Source organism: Lissotriton helveticus, chromosome 9 (assembly GCF_964261635.1).
Source record: "Lissotriton helveticus chromosome 9, aLisHel1.1, whole genome shotgun sequence".
Classification (NCBI taxonomy): Eukaryota; Metazoa; Chordata; class Amphibia; order Caudata; family Salamandridae; genus Lissotriton; species Lissotriton helveticus.
Window position 1 is genome coordinate 770,481,810 of NC_136070.1, and position 15,383 is coordinate 770,497,192.

A 15,383-nucleotide genomic window follows, 5' to 3' on the forward strand; every position below is an offset into this window, starting at 1 on the left:
CCTGCTCTCAGACTGTAGCACATAATTAACAATTTTTGTTATGGTTTAGAAGTGGATTTGGTTATGCTTACTAACCTTTAACATTTTCTCTTTCTCTCCAGAGGCAATTCCTGGAAATATCCGAACGGCTGAGCACTTTGTGAGTTTCATGAAGCGCTTCCTGGAATACATCAAATCCCGTTTGCGTGTGCATCACATGGTGCAGGAAAGCCCACCCTCCTTTCTGAAAGACATTTTTGAGAAAGTGTGCATCGAGCGTAAGCCATTGCGGTAAGCTACATTTCTGAGGATGGAGAAAACGCAGGGTAGTGAATGGTTTGGGGTTGATATATGTTCCGGTCTTAAAGGTCTAATGTGTAGGTTCTAACTGCATGTTCTGTATTGAATGCTTATTCCACTCCTTGATAATCCATGCACCATATGCAACATTGTTTTATAACTCCCATGACAGGGGTTCCCACATTGCCTTTTTCCCCATTGCCCTAACTGTTAGAACAGAGTAAGACGGGTAATGAGCCTGAAGTATGCATGTGTTGCACTAGTTCAGATTCTGTCTTCTTCTTATTCAAAGAATAGGCAATAACACTCGTTCAGAAGCTAAAATAAACCATACTTACTATGCTATAAAATCAATAGATCTCATAACTGCATCTTGAACTGGGCAAAAAAACCACAACAACCAGCATGCTAAATCGGAGTTTAACAAAGTCAACAAATCCCACACAATAATTTCTTCTCCCTTTTCATCCCCGGATTTGTCAGATTCAATTCCTCTACATAAACAGACTTTAATAGTTGATTTTAGTACTTTCCTATGTCTATCCTCAACATGCAAACTTTGAACATGTGACCTCTGACCCTCTGGGCCGGTCCCCCCACGCACCGCGCACACTCCCCGTGAGTGAGCCCAGGCTGCCCCGAATCCCGCCGAGTGCCGCCGCTGCCCGCAGATGTGCTCCTGGTCCGCTGTTGTGGTAGTTCCTCTGCTGCGCTGCGTTGTTTTCCCTGTATTAATTTTTATTTCCTCTGCTGTCCTCTTGTTGCGCCCAGCCCCTGCCCTCTGCTTATTTCGTTTTTGTTCTTCCTCTGTGTACCCTCTTGTTGTGCCCAGCCCCGGTCGCGTTTCCCGCCACCTCCCCGCTCCCAGCTCCCCGCCGCTGCCCCCCTGCGGCCCCGCCTCTTTCCCTCTGACTCCCTTCCCATTCGCCGCCCCGCTCCCGCCTCCCAGCTGCTCCTCCCTCGCCCCGCCCCCCCACTCTCCACTTATGGCAGAGTGGCAAACGAGCAGCATTGACGCGCAGCGGGCGCGGCGCGCCAAAGGCAAGCCCGTCTGCGCCCGTCCGCGCCTGGCCCGCGCCCAGCGCCCGGACCCCTGGTCCCCGAAAACACCAGCCCACCCGCCAGACTTACGACGCCACCGACCTCAACGCACTCAACACCGGTCGGATCCCCGGATGCTACCGAGCCACCCCGAGACGCACCGACGGACCCTTCAGCTGCCGTTCCTGCAACTTCTCCTGCATCCGGACCTGCACTGCACCCGCACCCGCCAAGCCGAGCACCAGCAGCAACCACCTGAAGTGCATCCTGCTCAACACTCGCTCCGTCCACAGACACGCCGTGGAGCTCTGGAACCTGCTCGACACATCACCAGACGTCGCCTTCCTCACGGAAACCTGGATGAACGCCTCCTCAGCGCCCGACATCGCCATCGCCATCCGGACGGATACAAGATCACCCGGAGGGACCGCGTCAATCAGACTGGAGGAGGCATCGCCATCGTCCACAAGAACACCATCCGCATCACGACCAACACCGACGACACCCTCACTGCCACCGAACACCTGCACTTCCAGATCCACACCGACCCCAAGACCACCCTCAGAGGCACCCTCATCTACAGACCCCCAGGACCACGCGCACAATTCAGCGAAGACATCGCCGACTTCATCAGCCCGCACGCCCTCCCCTCCGCTGACTACATCCTCCTCGAGGACCTCAACTTCCACCTGGAGAACAACAACGACCGTAACACCACCACCCTGCTGGACAACCTCGCCAACCTCGGACTCAAGCAGCTGGTGACCACCCCCACCCACTACGCCGGCCACACGCTTGACCCCCTCTTCTCCTCCAGCAAGGACATCTCCTTCAGCCACGCCACCGGACTTCACTGGACGGACAACAGCTGCGTCCACTTCAGCTTCAGAAAGAACACGATCCACCACCACCAGCAACAGATTGCACGCAGAAGCTGGAACAAGATCACAGCCGACCAGCTCGCCGCATCCCTGAGCCAGGATGCTCCCGCCAGCTCAGCGAACCCCAGCCATGCCGCCAACAACCTCACGAGGTGGATCAGCAAATGCGCAGACGACCTCGCCCCACTGAGGACCCCGCCCAGCAGACCCGGCAGTAAGAAAACACCCTGGTTCACCGACGAACTCAAGAGCTCCAAGAAGAACTGCCGAGCCCTCGAGAGAGCCTGTCGCAGAGACCCGACACCAGACAACATGACCACCCTCAAGCTCGCCACTCGAAAACACCACCAACTGATCCACACCACCAAGAAAACAGCATTCAAGGAACGACTGGACAACAACGCCCACAACAGCAAGGAACTCTTCAACATCGTCTTCAACCGAGACCGCTTTAATAAAGGCCTCAGACGAGATCAGAGCCATTATGGACCAGGGAGGTGCGGCTGTACTGATCCTTCTGGACTTGTCCGCAGCCTTTGACACGGTCGACCATGCTATTCTGGTCGACCGTGTCACAGCCCTGGGGATAAACGGTACGGCTAGAGATCTTATTTCATCTTTTCTGGCCAACCGTACCCAGACAGTGAAGTTGGGTAACTTCTATTCTCCTGTCTCTGCACTCCCCTGTGGAGTTCCACAGGGTTCCTCGCTAAGTCCAACGCTATTTCATATCTATGTAGCAGACTTAGCGAGGGTAATAAAGGCCCATGGGTTGCGACTTACATCTTACGCAGATGACACCCAACTGGTTCTGGCGATCCACAAGGACGGCCCAGCGGTGGCAGCTAATTTTCAAAGGGCCATGCTTGCTGTCAGTACCTGGATGTCCTCCAATTGTCTGAGGCTTAACTCAGACAAAACCGAGGTCATGACCTTTGGTAAACTCTCCCCGGACTGGTCTTCCACTTGGTGGCCCAACCAGCTGGGCTCTCCACCTGTCCCAGTTGAAAAGGCTAGAAACCTGGGAGTTATCTTTGACAGCAAGCTGTCATTTAACCTTCACGTCAACAAGGTTATCTCATCTGCGTTCTTTATTCTAAAGAAAATTAGGAAAATACTGCCTTACCTCCCCATCTCAGCTGGGAAGACCCTGGTCTCCACCCTAGTGTTTTCCAAAATCGACTACGGGAACGCCCTCTTCCTTAATACTCAGAAACTCGTTCTATCTAAGTTGCAGTCCACACAGAATGCGGCTGCAAGAATTCTTCTTGACATCCCCCGCCGCCACCCAACCACTTCAGCCATTCGTCATCTGCATTGGCTAAGAGTAGAGGGCCGTATTAAATTTAAGGCCCTCTGCATCGCCTACAAGGCAGTGCACGGCGTCGGTCCAAAGTTTCTGATTGAAGCGTTCCAGTTGTATAGCCCCAAGAGACAGCTGAGATCCGCCAACACCTTCCTGCTTCCGGTACCTCGCACGAGAACGGCAACCTGGGGAGACAGGCGTTTCTTGGTTGCTACACCCAAACTTTGGAACCTTCTGCCACTCACCATAAAAACTGCCCCCAATTTGATGAGCTTTCGGAGGCTCTTAAAGACATGGTTGTTCAACCAGTAAGCCTGCTGCTCGGTCTTTCTATCCGCCACATGCGCCGAGACACCTTCGGGTATTTGTTTGCGCAATAAAAATCTCGAAAATAAATAAATAGTCAAAGAGCTCTCCAACCCCAGCGCCGGAAACAACGACATCACCCCATCGCAAGACCTCTGCAACTCCCTCACCTCGTACTTCCACAACAAGATCGCAGACATACACAACAGCTTCGGCACACAGCCAACGCACCCTACGACCGCACCAGCGCCCTCCACCACCACCCTCCGCGCCTGGACCCCGATCAACACCGAAGAAACCATACGCACAATGAACTCCATCCACTCCGGATCTCCAACCGACCCCTGCCCTCACCACGTCTTCAACAAGGCCGACTTTGTCATCGCTCCCCATCTACGGGACATCATCAATGCCTCCTTCGACACCGCAACCTTCCCGGAGAGCTGGAAGCATGCCGAACTCAGCGCCCTCCTGAAGAAACCATCAGCCGCCCCCTCCGACCTCAAAAACTACCGCCCCATCTCGCTCCTCCCGTTTCCTGCCAAAGTCATCGAGAAGACCGTTAACAGACAGCTGGCCGCCTTCCTCGAGACGAATGGATCCCTCGACCTCTTGCAGTCCGGCTTCCGGGCCAACCACAGTACCGAGACCGCCCTCATCGCAGCCACTGACGACATCCGAGCCCTGCTCAACAACGGGGAAACAGCGGCCCTCATCCTCCTGGACCTCTCCGCGGCGTTCGACACCGTCTGCCACCGCACCCTAGTGCAGCGCCTCAGCAACGTCGGAATCCAAGAGAAGGCACTAGAATGGATCATCTCCTTCTTCGCCGGAAGGACACAGAGAGTCAGCCTCCCCCCGTTCAGATCAGAAGCCACCGAAGTCATCTGCGGCGTTCCTCAAGGCTCCTCGCTCAGCCCCACCCTCTTCAACGTCTACATGAGCCCCCTCGCGGCCATCGCACGCCAGCACAACCTCAACATCATCTCCTAAGCCGACGACACCCAGCTGATCCTCTCCCTCACCAACGACCCCGCCACCGCCAGGGCCAACCTACACGAAGGGATGAAAGACGTAGCCGAGTGGATGATGAACAGCCGCCTGAAACTGAACTCGGATAAGACGGAAGTCCTCATCCTGGGATCGTCGCCCTCCGCCTGGGACGACTCCTGGTGGCCCCCTGCCCTGGGCAGCGCACCCAAACCAACGGACCACGCACGCAACCTGGGCTTCATCCTGGACTCCTCCCTCTCCATGACCAAACAAGTCAACGCCGTCTCCTCGTCATGCTTCAACATCCTACGCATGCTACGGAAGATCGTCCGGTGGATCCCCACCGAAACCAGGAAGACGGTCACCCAGGCCCTCGTCACCAGCCGACTGGACTACGGCAACTCCCTCTACGCCGGAACCACTGCAAAACTCCAGAAAAGACTCCAGCGGTATACAGAACGCCTCAGCACGCCTCATCCTGAACATCCCCCGACACAGCCACATCCCGCACACCTAAGAAACCTGCACTGGCTCCCCGTCAACAAGAGAATCACGTTCCGATCCTCACCCACGCACACAAAGCTCTCCACAACCAAGGCCCAAGATACCTCAACAACCGCCTCAACTTCTACACTCCCACCCGCCAGCTTCGATCGACCAACCGCACCCTCGCCGCCGTCCCCCGCATCTGAAGAGCCACAACGGGAGGAAGATCCTTCTCCTACCTGGCCGCCAAGACGTGGAACTCCCTCCCCACCCACCTCCGCCTGACCCAAGACCACCTCGCCTTCAGGAAGCAACTCAAGACCTGGCTGTTCGAGCAGTAGCGGACCCCCCCTCCCCAAGCGCCTTGAGACCCTCCCTGTGAGTAGCGCGCTATACAAATGCCTTGATTGATTGATTGATTGAACATGTAAAGGTGACATCTACGGCTCTGGAAAATAGTGTTCCATGAGGCGGAGCCCACAAATGGAATGTCATTTTAGCATCTTAGGTTAGCCATTTTTTACTGAGTAGCGATCTAGATTCTCTCTCTAGTGAAATGTGCAGTGCAGCTGATGCCTATTAAAAAACAACTGTATAGCAGCAGCTGTGAATCAGAATCAGAAAATGCTTTATTCGATTTTAGACACTTGATAAAATAAGTCATAAGTCATAGGTTCTTATATATATATTTTTTTTTTGAAAATATTTTTATTGCAGAAACAGAAACAAACCCATTCAGTAGGCCGACCTATACACTGACGGCCCCCAGCACGTAGTATAGTAGCAAATCAATACACAGCCGATTAGCCCACATCCCGGAGGCTGGGCGGCGCAGCAATTGACCAGTTCTCCGTGGGTACCTCAGTGCCTGCCCTGTCCGGGCCATAGGTCAGTCATAACACATCAAATCTGCTTTTACCCCAGAACAACCCACCCAACCTTTCCCATCTAGCCCTAAGCCATTCCATCGTCACTTCCCACCCATCACCGTGTCAACCACCCAGGGCTACCCAGTTCGGGAAGCTGCCGGCGGGCGGCAGCCCTCCCCTCACTCGGAGTCTTCCATTAACCCCCCCCCCCACCAACTGCTGCTAATGCGGATAAAGGGACAAGTGTCGGGCCTGGCCGGTAAATGCTTCGCGATTTTAAAAATGCTGAGAAAGTTCCTGCCCCTCCTATCCATCGATCACAGAAGGACCACAGTGCAGGCCCTGATTGGCTCACGCCTGGACTACGCCAACATTCTATACCTTGGCCTTCCGGACTATCTTACATCTTGTCTACAGGTAGTTCAGAACTCGGCAGCCCGAGCCATTTTCGGCCTTAACAGAAGGGCCAGGGCGTCGGAGCTCCTTAGAACCCTCCATTGGCTGCCGGTTAAGAAGCGGATCGCTTTCAAGGCCCTGACCATCGCCTTTAAAGCTCTGCATGGTCTGGGTGCCCGGTATCTTCGAAAGTGGATTACTTTTTACCTTCCATCCAGATCCCTTCGCTCTTCGTCACAAGCTAGGGCAGTCACCCCTAGGATACATCGAGCTCGCATCGGCGGCCGCGCCTTTAAACATCTGGCGCCCCAACTGTGGAACGATCTTCCTCTTGCGCTCAGGTCCTGCTCCAATCTCCTGACTTTCAGGAAGGACTTGAAAACCTGGTTGTTTCAGCAATAAGTCTGTTCCTCCCCTGCTCTGTCTCTCTGGACTCATTGGGTCTGTTTTTCTTTCTCCATCTGCTCCCCTCCTCGACTTGGGAGGATCCTTCAGCGCCGGGACACTCCTCGGAGTAGCCGTGCGCTATACAAGCACCCTGTTAACATAACATAACATAACATAACATAACAATGCGGGTTCCAGGATCCCCTTCCTGCTCTAACGCTGGACATCCACCAGGAGAAACAGTCAAACAAGTAGTCCCCATGGAATCCCTTCCTATGCCTGAGCAGGCTCCTCGCCTTCAGTCATGTAATCTCTCAACGCCTGTACTACCAGCTCCCAGGACCGCGCCAGGTCTAAACTTTTCTCATTACCAGTGCGAGCCGCTTGACGCATCCTGAGCACACTCTCACAGCCCGACCACTTCAACAATTCATTCTTCCATCTCCTCACAGACGGCCCCTCTTTAGACTTCCAATGCCAGGTGATCTCGCGCTGCGCCAGAATCAAGCCCATCCCAATGAATTTACTCGTCACTTTGGTCTTCTTAGTATGCGGGAACCAAAGAAGCAGACAGGCAGCCATGTCAAAGTCCACCTCTCTATCTGTGACAGCGTTCAGGATCTCCCCTACCTCCGGCCAGTAGCCCCCTAGTTTCGGGCACCCCCACAGCATGTGGTCCAGATCTACCTCAGGGTCTAGACATCTCGGGCACACTGCGTCGAGCACCTGGAAGTGCCGCCGTAGTCTTTCCGGGGTCAAGTACGCCCTGTGGAGAACGAAAAAATGCACCTGCTGGAACCTCGCATTCCTCGTCGCCTTCCAGGTCCTGTGCAGTACCTGGCCCCACACCGTATCCGGGATTTGTTTGCCTATACTGGCCTCCCATCGAGACTTCAACTCCGCCAAAGGCACCAGTCCCTCATTTAACATCCTGCTGTGAAGGCACGTCACCGCCTTTACGGTGCCCGCGGCCATCACCACATATTGCCACACCAACGTCACCTCCGGTTCCACCAGTCCCCCCCCCCAATGCCGCTGCATCGCCGTTACGATCGCCGCATGCAACAGGAAGGTGCCACCCGGCAGGCCGAATTGGTCTTGTAAAGTCCGGAAGGGGGCCAGCGTCCCGTCCACATAGAGGTCTCCCACCATCTGCAAACCCAGGTCCTCCCACGTTACTAAGGGGGACCAGTCCCCCCCGTGCGGCAAGGCGGTCTGCATTCCCAGCGGAATCTCCGGCGCATATGGCCGGCGCTTCCCAGCCCTCTTCAGGTTCCTGTTCCAACAGAATCTCAATGTCCGTTCCTCCAGCGTGAGGTCCCTTCCCGCCAGTCTCTGCTGCATCACGATAGATGAGAGGACATGCCTCCGAACGCCCACCCCTCGGGCATTATCAGGCCCCCTAAACTCTCTGGCCACATTCTGTGTCAGGACCTGCAACTGCGCCGCTAGATAATACAATTCAAAGTCGGGGACAGCCATCCCTCCCTCGCATTTGGGTCGTATCAAGGTGGTCAAAGCCACCCTCCGGCGACCCTGGCCCCAAAGAAAACCAGTTACCAACGTCCTCAACTCCCTAAAGACCCCCTGCGGGATCCACACCGGCAGCGTTCTAAAATAATAAAGTAGCCGCGGGAGTGCCACCATTTTCAACAGTGCTACTCGACCGAGCACGGACAGCGGGAGAGAGGCCCAGAAGTCCGTACTGCCCCTCAGCGCCCGGATGCAGCGCCCCACGTTCCCCTCAAGGAGGTCCGCTGCGTCGTGGTAGATGCGCACACCTAGGTAAACGAAGCAAGAGGGTTCCCACACCACCGGTCTCGTGAGTTGCGGGCAGAGCGTGGCCTTTCGCAACGGAAACACACACGTCTTGGACCAATTCACCCTGAGGCCTGAGAACCTGCCAAACCTGCCCAACATGTCCACCGCACCTTCCAGTGCCCTCCCAGAGTCCGCTAGGTACAGCAACAGGTCGTCCACATACAACGATATATAGTGCGATTCGGGGCCCTGTGCAATCCCGTCGTAGGCGATGCCCGATCTTGCCTGCGCCGCTAGCGGCTCCATCGCCAAGGCAAAAAGCAGAGGGGACAATGAGCAACCCTGCCTCGTGCCCCTGCAAACCGGATACGCCGGAGAAATCATGGTCCCTATCCGCACCCGTGCCGTAGCCGAGGAATAAAGCACTCTCGTCCATCCTCGGAACTCTTCCCCCACTCCGAATTTCTGCAGCACGCTGTCAAGATAACTCCACTCTAAACTGTCAAACGCCTTTTCAATATCGACCGTCAGCACCACCGGGTCCTGTTCTGACGTAGCAGCATCATCAATGATCCAGATCAGCCGACGGATATTCATCGATGTGCTCCTAGAGGGGATGAATCCCGCCTGATCCCCATGCACCAGGGAGGTCATCAGTGGCAGGAGCCTGGTGGCTAGAATACGACTCAAGATCTTGTAGTCCACGGTTAGCATAGACAGTGGACGATAAGAAGCGACATCTAGCACATCCCTGCGCGGCTTCGGCAGTGGCACCACCAGCGCTTCCCTCATAGAGGCAGGCAACCGCCCCATCCGGCTCGCTTCCGCGTAGACAATCTGTAGCCTGGGCGCTAACTCTTCCGAGAATCTAGCGTAGAACTCTATCGGTAGTCCATCTACCCCTGGGGTCTTATTCCGTGCCATATGATTAATCGCCCCTTTTATTTCCGCCAGGGTGATGGGGCCTCCCAGGTCCCGAGCATCCTCCTCATCTAGTGACGGCAAAGTGACCTGATCCAAGAAATCCTCAATCTCCGCAGCAGCTGCCTCGAGGTGGCTGGTATACAGTCCCGTATAGTAGGACTGAAAGCGCCCCAGGATCGCCGACTGCGAGTGAACCACTTCCCCGTCCTCCCGTCGCACACTCATGATCGGGCATCCTCTAGGGCTCGGATCCGCTAGCTTCGCAAGGAGCGTGCCCACTTTATCCCGCTCCTCATGCACCTTGATAGCATACAATTTATAATCAAAACATCTCAATCTCTCCGTCTCAGTCGCCACTCCCTCCTTAGCGCACAACAATCGTTCCTGCAACTCAGGCCTTTCGGGTCTCTGTCGTTCCACTCGTCTCAACACTTCCTCCGCCTTCTCAAGATCCTTCAGCACTGTCCCTCTCACGGTCAGAAACCGCCCCATACATACCCCTCTCACCACCACTTTCATCGCATCCCATTCAATCGCCCTGGACGCCGTCAACCCAACATTTTCGGTAAAATAGCTGTCTATACCCTGGCGGACCGTGTCACAGAACACCGGGTCCTCCAGTGTCTCCGGACGTAGTCGCCACGTGGGGACCGCAGACCTCTCCAGCTGCCACTGCATAGAGAGCAACAGGGGGTTATGGTCAGAGATGGTCCTGGACAGATACTCTGAGTGGGTCACTGCACTCGCCAGTGAGGCGCTGCACAGCACCGAGTCCAGTCTAACATGCAGGTCGTGCAGCGCGGAGAAGTATGAGTAATCTCGGATTCCGGGGTGTTACGCCCTCCACACATCTACCAGGCCCCACTTCTCCTGCCAATCCCGCCTATGTGTTGCAAGGCGGCGCACCGGGGAGTCTACTAGGGGCGGGTGCGACCTGTCTAACAGCACATCAGTAATGGAGTTAAAATCCCCCGCTAGCAATACAGGGCCTGCCAAATAGTGCGCCAGTGAGCGCGACAAACCCTCGAAGAAATGTGCTTGATCAGCGTTGGGGGCATAGATGTTACACAGCACCACCTCCCTACCATGCAGCCGCCCCTCCACTACCACATATCGGCCCTCCGAATCGATCCTCTGATCCGTAACCTGGAATGGTGTGCCCGCCCTAATCCATATCAGCACCCCTCTGGCGAATGCCGAGTACGTTGTACCAAACACCTGTCCCCGCCACCTCTTCTGTAGCGCCCTGCACTCCTGCTGCGTCAGGTGGGTTTCCTGAAGCATCGCTATGTGGACGCCCCATCTCACTAAGTAGGCATGTACCCTGTGGCGCTTCACCATAGACCGAATGCCCCGGACATTCCATGTGACACATTTCAGATTAGGTAACGTCCCCATAAAGCATCAATCCCAACAGCGGTGTCCGCCAACAAACATGACCCGCATTGCAGCAATCGTGTAACCCCTTCAAAACAACCCCCTGAACTCCCACCAACCCCCTCCCCAGGACAGGGCCTAATAACCCAGCTTCAGCCCCGTTCCAAACTGTAAACACCCAACACACCATGCTAACCTGTGGTCGTCACCACAGAAGACCTTAAGGGTCTAATGAGGGCTATGGAGCTCCAAACCAGGACAACAGAGCTGCCACCCCGCGCCCGTAGCCCCACACTGCAAATGCCGCCCCATACCTGGCAGTCCAATAGAAGTTAGTAGTGTCCACATCTCCAGGTCTCCCAAAAAATGTTCAGTAGCCAGTGGCCTCATCCATTAAATATACCATCAGATGTCTGTGGGGTGACCTCTGGCCCCTGCGCTCCCCCCACGTCTGAGTCGTCACCACCGGATTTCTCCCCCTCCTCCTCCGAAGCCGAGCCTCTGGATGCGTCCTCGCGCTGCGACCCAGTGATGCTCGCCGTGGCATCCAATGCGCTCTGTCTGTCGGCCAGTATTTGCGCCTCTCGCTCGGCCCGTTGACGCCTATTCCGGGAGCAGATGCGCTGCGATTTCCTGACCTTGACCGGCGGTTGCCGATCCCTGGTGGGCCTATGCGCACGATCCGTCCCCGCACGGTACAGCTCCAGCCAGGACCAAGCCTCATCGGGCGCTTGGAAGAAGTGTGTCCTGTCATCCACGATGATCCGCAGCTTGGCTGGGAAAAGCAAGGAGTATTGGATCCCCTCCTCTCGCAACTCCCTCTTTACTGACAAGAAAGAAGCTCTGCTCCGCTGCACCTCCTGCGTGTAGTCCGGAAAAATTGTCACCTTACTGTTCTCCACCTGGAAGGGCCCTTCGGATCTCGCCCTTTGGATCAGCAGATCCCGATCCTTAAAGTGCAGCAGTTTGACCACCATCGGTCGAGGCGGACGTCCCTCCAGGGGCGGCCTGGCCGGCACCCGGTGCGCTCTCTCCAGAGAGAAGAAAGGGGACAGGCCCTCTGGCGCCACTACCGTTCTGAACCAGTCCTCCATGTAGGCCACCGCGTCGCCCTTCTCGATCTTCTCCGGCAGACCCACCACCCGCACGTTGTTCCGCCGGTTGCGACCTTCGGCGTCCTCCGCTCGCCGCTCCAGTGTCGCCAGTCGGTGAATAACGTCTTCGAGCTTACGTTCCGCGGTGACCACCGCCGGTTTCAGCTCCTGGAGCAGTTGTTCGTTAGACTTCACTTTGTCCGAGAGCTTGGCGTGGTCTGCCCTCAGCAAGCCAAGCCCCGACGCCACCTGCGCAATGTCCTGGTGCAGCTCATCTTTCGTAGCCGTGATCGCGGCCAAGATCGCATCCAGGCGAAGGTTCAGCCTCTGTTCTTGGGTGGAGAGCTCCGTCGGGGCACCGCCATCCGTGTCCTCCAGCCTCCGGCCTCCCCGCTCAGGCAGCGCGGCACCGCCACCTCCCGGCGCGGCCATCTTGTGTGCAGGAGATTAGCCACTCGAGCAGCCCCCTTTGATCACCAGGAGGACGGCGTCCAAACCCCAGGTCAGGCGGGGACACACAGCGCCAACTGTTCCCCCACCACTGCCAGCCGTTAACCCCCAGTCCAGGAGTGCGCTCTGCGCTGCCCCACCGTCACACTTAGGGCGCCCACAAAGCCCGCCAGCGCCAGGGGGGGCAAACTCCAATGGAAAGGCGGTCAATGAAGCGGTCGGATCCGTGAATAGGCTGCGCTCACTTATCCCTGTCTCACTGGCCCACGTGGTGCCCCGCGCACGACAGGGTGCCAGTACTGTGCAGCTGGCCCGGCGTCACTCAGCCCTCCACCGGGAGGCCCCCCTCCACGGACCGGTCCGGCAGCCGCCGCTTCATCCCTCCGCTTCCCAGGGTGTACAAGTGCCGTGGGCGGCCGCCCCCCCAGGGCCTCGGTAAGTCTCCGCCCTCCTCTGCGGGTAAACAGGTCCTGCTGTGGTGCAGTCAGCGGTCGGGTGGCCTCACTGCCTCACTGCCCAGTAGCGCCTTCACCAGGTCAGCAAGGGTCCAGGCCCGGCCCTCCGGCCGGCCGAGTGATCAGGTGGGGGAGCGCAGTATAGGAATCAGACCTTTCCTCTCCCTGGGCGTTGCGTGCTCAGGCTGCGCTGCTGTGGGCCTTCGGTTGGGCTGTTCTGACTGGGCTCATCAGTCTCTTCCCCTTGTCTTACGTTCCAACAGGGACATTGCAGACTATGCTTCCTTTACATAGCCCAGTGCAGCAACCGTTCTCATGCTGTGTAAGTTTTTCCTCTGGGGCTGACTTTTTGAAAGGAAGTTTCTTTAATCCTTGCAGTGCCTGACTTGCCTGTCAGGCAGAATGTTGTTGGTAGGGAGGGGTTAAGCTGTAGTCAGTCACTACGCTGTGCTGGCTACGATAGCTCTCCTGGGGCTGTTGGCCTTTAATTGAGAAGTGCTCCCTTTTCCGGGGTGCAGTAACCAACTGTGGCACTAGGTGGCACTGCAGTGAAATTGTTTGTCCCGTTCGCAGCAGTCTTGGCTGAAGCCCGGAATCGCTCTGGAGTGTAGATGCAGGTGCGGGGCTGCTTGCAAGGCTGAGGCGGCTCTAGTCCTCACTGGATGTTCTTCATGCTCAGGGCTGCCTCACAGGATATTCACAGGTAAATGGTGTAGCTGCCGTAACATTGGAGGCCATGCAGTCTGCCTCAGTGCGGGCCGTTTCTCTCTCTACCGGCCATTATTAATTTAGTGCCAGGCAGATAGGGCTGCTCCTGCCGGTTCTACTTGCGCTGTGTGAAAATCAATAGTGGCACAGTAGCCACTTCATAACGGCCAGGGCCATTCACACAGGCCCCCCTGTGTCCTCGTTGGTGCTTTGTTTTCAGGGTGCAGTGCAGGCCTGCGACCGCTAGGTGATGCTGCCCTCGGGTCTTCTCTCGCCTTGCACCAGCGGGCCTGGAAGGTTGTTGAGTGCGAGCGCTGCTGGGCTTTCCTCGATTTCGGTGCTGGCACCTCTTCGCTGTGGCAGTTGTCGGTATGCACAGCAGCTTTCAGTAGCATGTATGGGGGCATTGACCCGCTCACCGCGTGGCCTTCACTTTCCCTGGGGCGCACATGGGGCAGGAGCTGTGTGGCGCAAAGTTCCCTCGCGGGATAGGTGCAGGGGGGCGCAGTGTCCGTCTATGAGTTAGTTGCGCGCCACCCACCGATAACACCCGGTCGCTCACCTCCGCTGCTCAGGGCTTGCACCCCCGGTCCACCGCTCTGCACACCGGCTCACGAGGGTCCCCCGGGCGCCCGTAGCAGGTCCGGTACCCCTCACCGCTCCGCCCTCGGAGCTCTCAAAGAGGTGACGCTGCCATCTTCCCTTTGTTGTCTCGGCAGGACGAGCCGTCTGCCTGATCCTCCCGCAGTCGGCATCCAGGACTCCGTCTGGGTTCAGAAGCTCCCCAGTTGGTCAGCGGCCCCTCCGGACCACGATTGTAGCCGCCAGGCAACACGGGGCGAAGGTTTTCAGGAGGATAGACGGGACTCGGCGCGGAGCAACTCGCTCACGCAGCCATCCCGGTCGGCGCTGAAACCACGCCCCCGTCATAGGTTCTTATATAGCTCGCGAATCACCAAAAAGGTCTCAAGGCGCTTAGCCGAGAGTGACAACGACCCTGAGTTAAGGAAAGTGACACTGATTAATTAGGGAAGAGCCATGTTTTTAGACCCTTACGAAAGGCCAGGTGGTTAGAGATGGATGACAAATGAAGGGGCAGTCTATTCCAGAGAAGGGGGGCTATATAAGAAAAGGCCCGACAACCATTTCTCGTGGTTCTGGCCCTTGGTTGATCCAGGAGGCATTTGGAACTGGACCATAGAACTCTGGAAGGATTATATAGGACCAGTTTCTATGCTAGATAGGAAGGACCCGTTCCCATTAGAAACTTTTAGACAATGCTAAGTATCTTGAAGTGGCTTCTTTGGCGCACTGGGAGCCAGTGTAATTCCCTGAGACTAGGTAGGGCTGATGATCTGGGGGGCAGACCAAGCACCAAGCGAGCTGCGGTATTCTGGACCGTTTGTAACTTGGTCAATAGACACGCATTTATGGATGCAAACAGGGCATTGCCGTAATCTAAACGACTAATGATGAGCCCCTGAATCAAGGGTTTCCTAGATTCCAGAGGGAGCCATTTAAATATTTTACGCAGCCTACGCAAGATGCCATAGCAGGTACGCGACACCAGATCATAAAAGCAGGAGATAAAAAAGACAATTCATGCAAGATAAACATTAAAAAAAATACCTTAAATAAACAGCTGGCCCAACAGTTTTACAGTTTAAAAC

The 15,383-nt window shown here is 56.2% G+C and overlaps 1 protein-coding gene across 2 annotated transcripts in view; it reads left to right on the forward strand.

Annotated features, from left to right (window-relative positions):
* Positions 1-15,383, forward strand: part of ERCC2 (ERCC excision repair 2, TFIIH core complex helicase subunit) — a 1,411,027-nt gene that overhangs the window by 939,987 nt on the left and 455,657 nt on the right. For both annotated transcript variants that reach the window (XM_078660894.1, XM_078660895.1), the window contains one exon: positions 102-270. In XM_078660894.1, the coding sequence (XP_078517020.1) occupies positions 102-270 (169 nt within the window). The remainder of the gene's footprint in view (positions 1-101; positions 271-15,383) is intronic.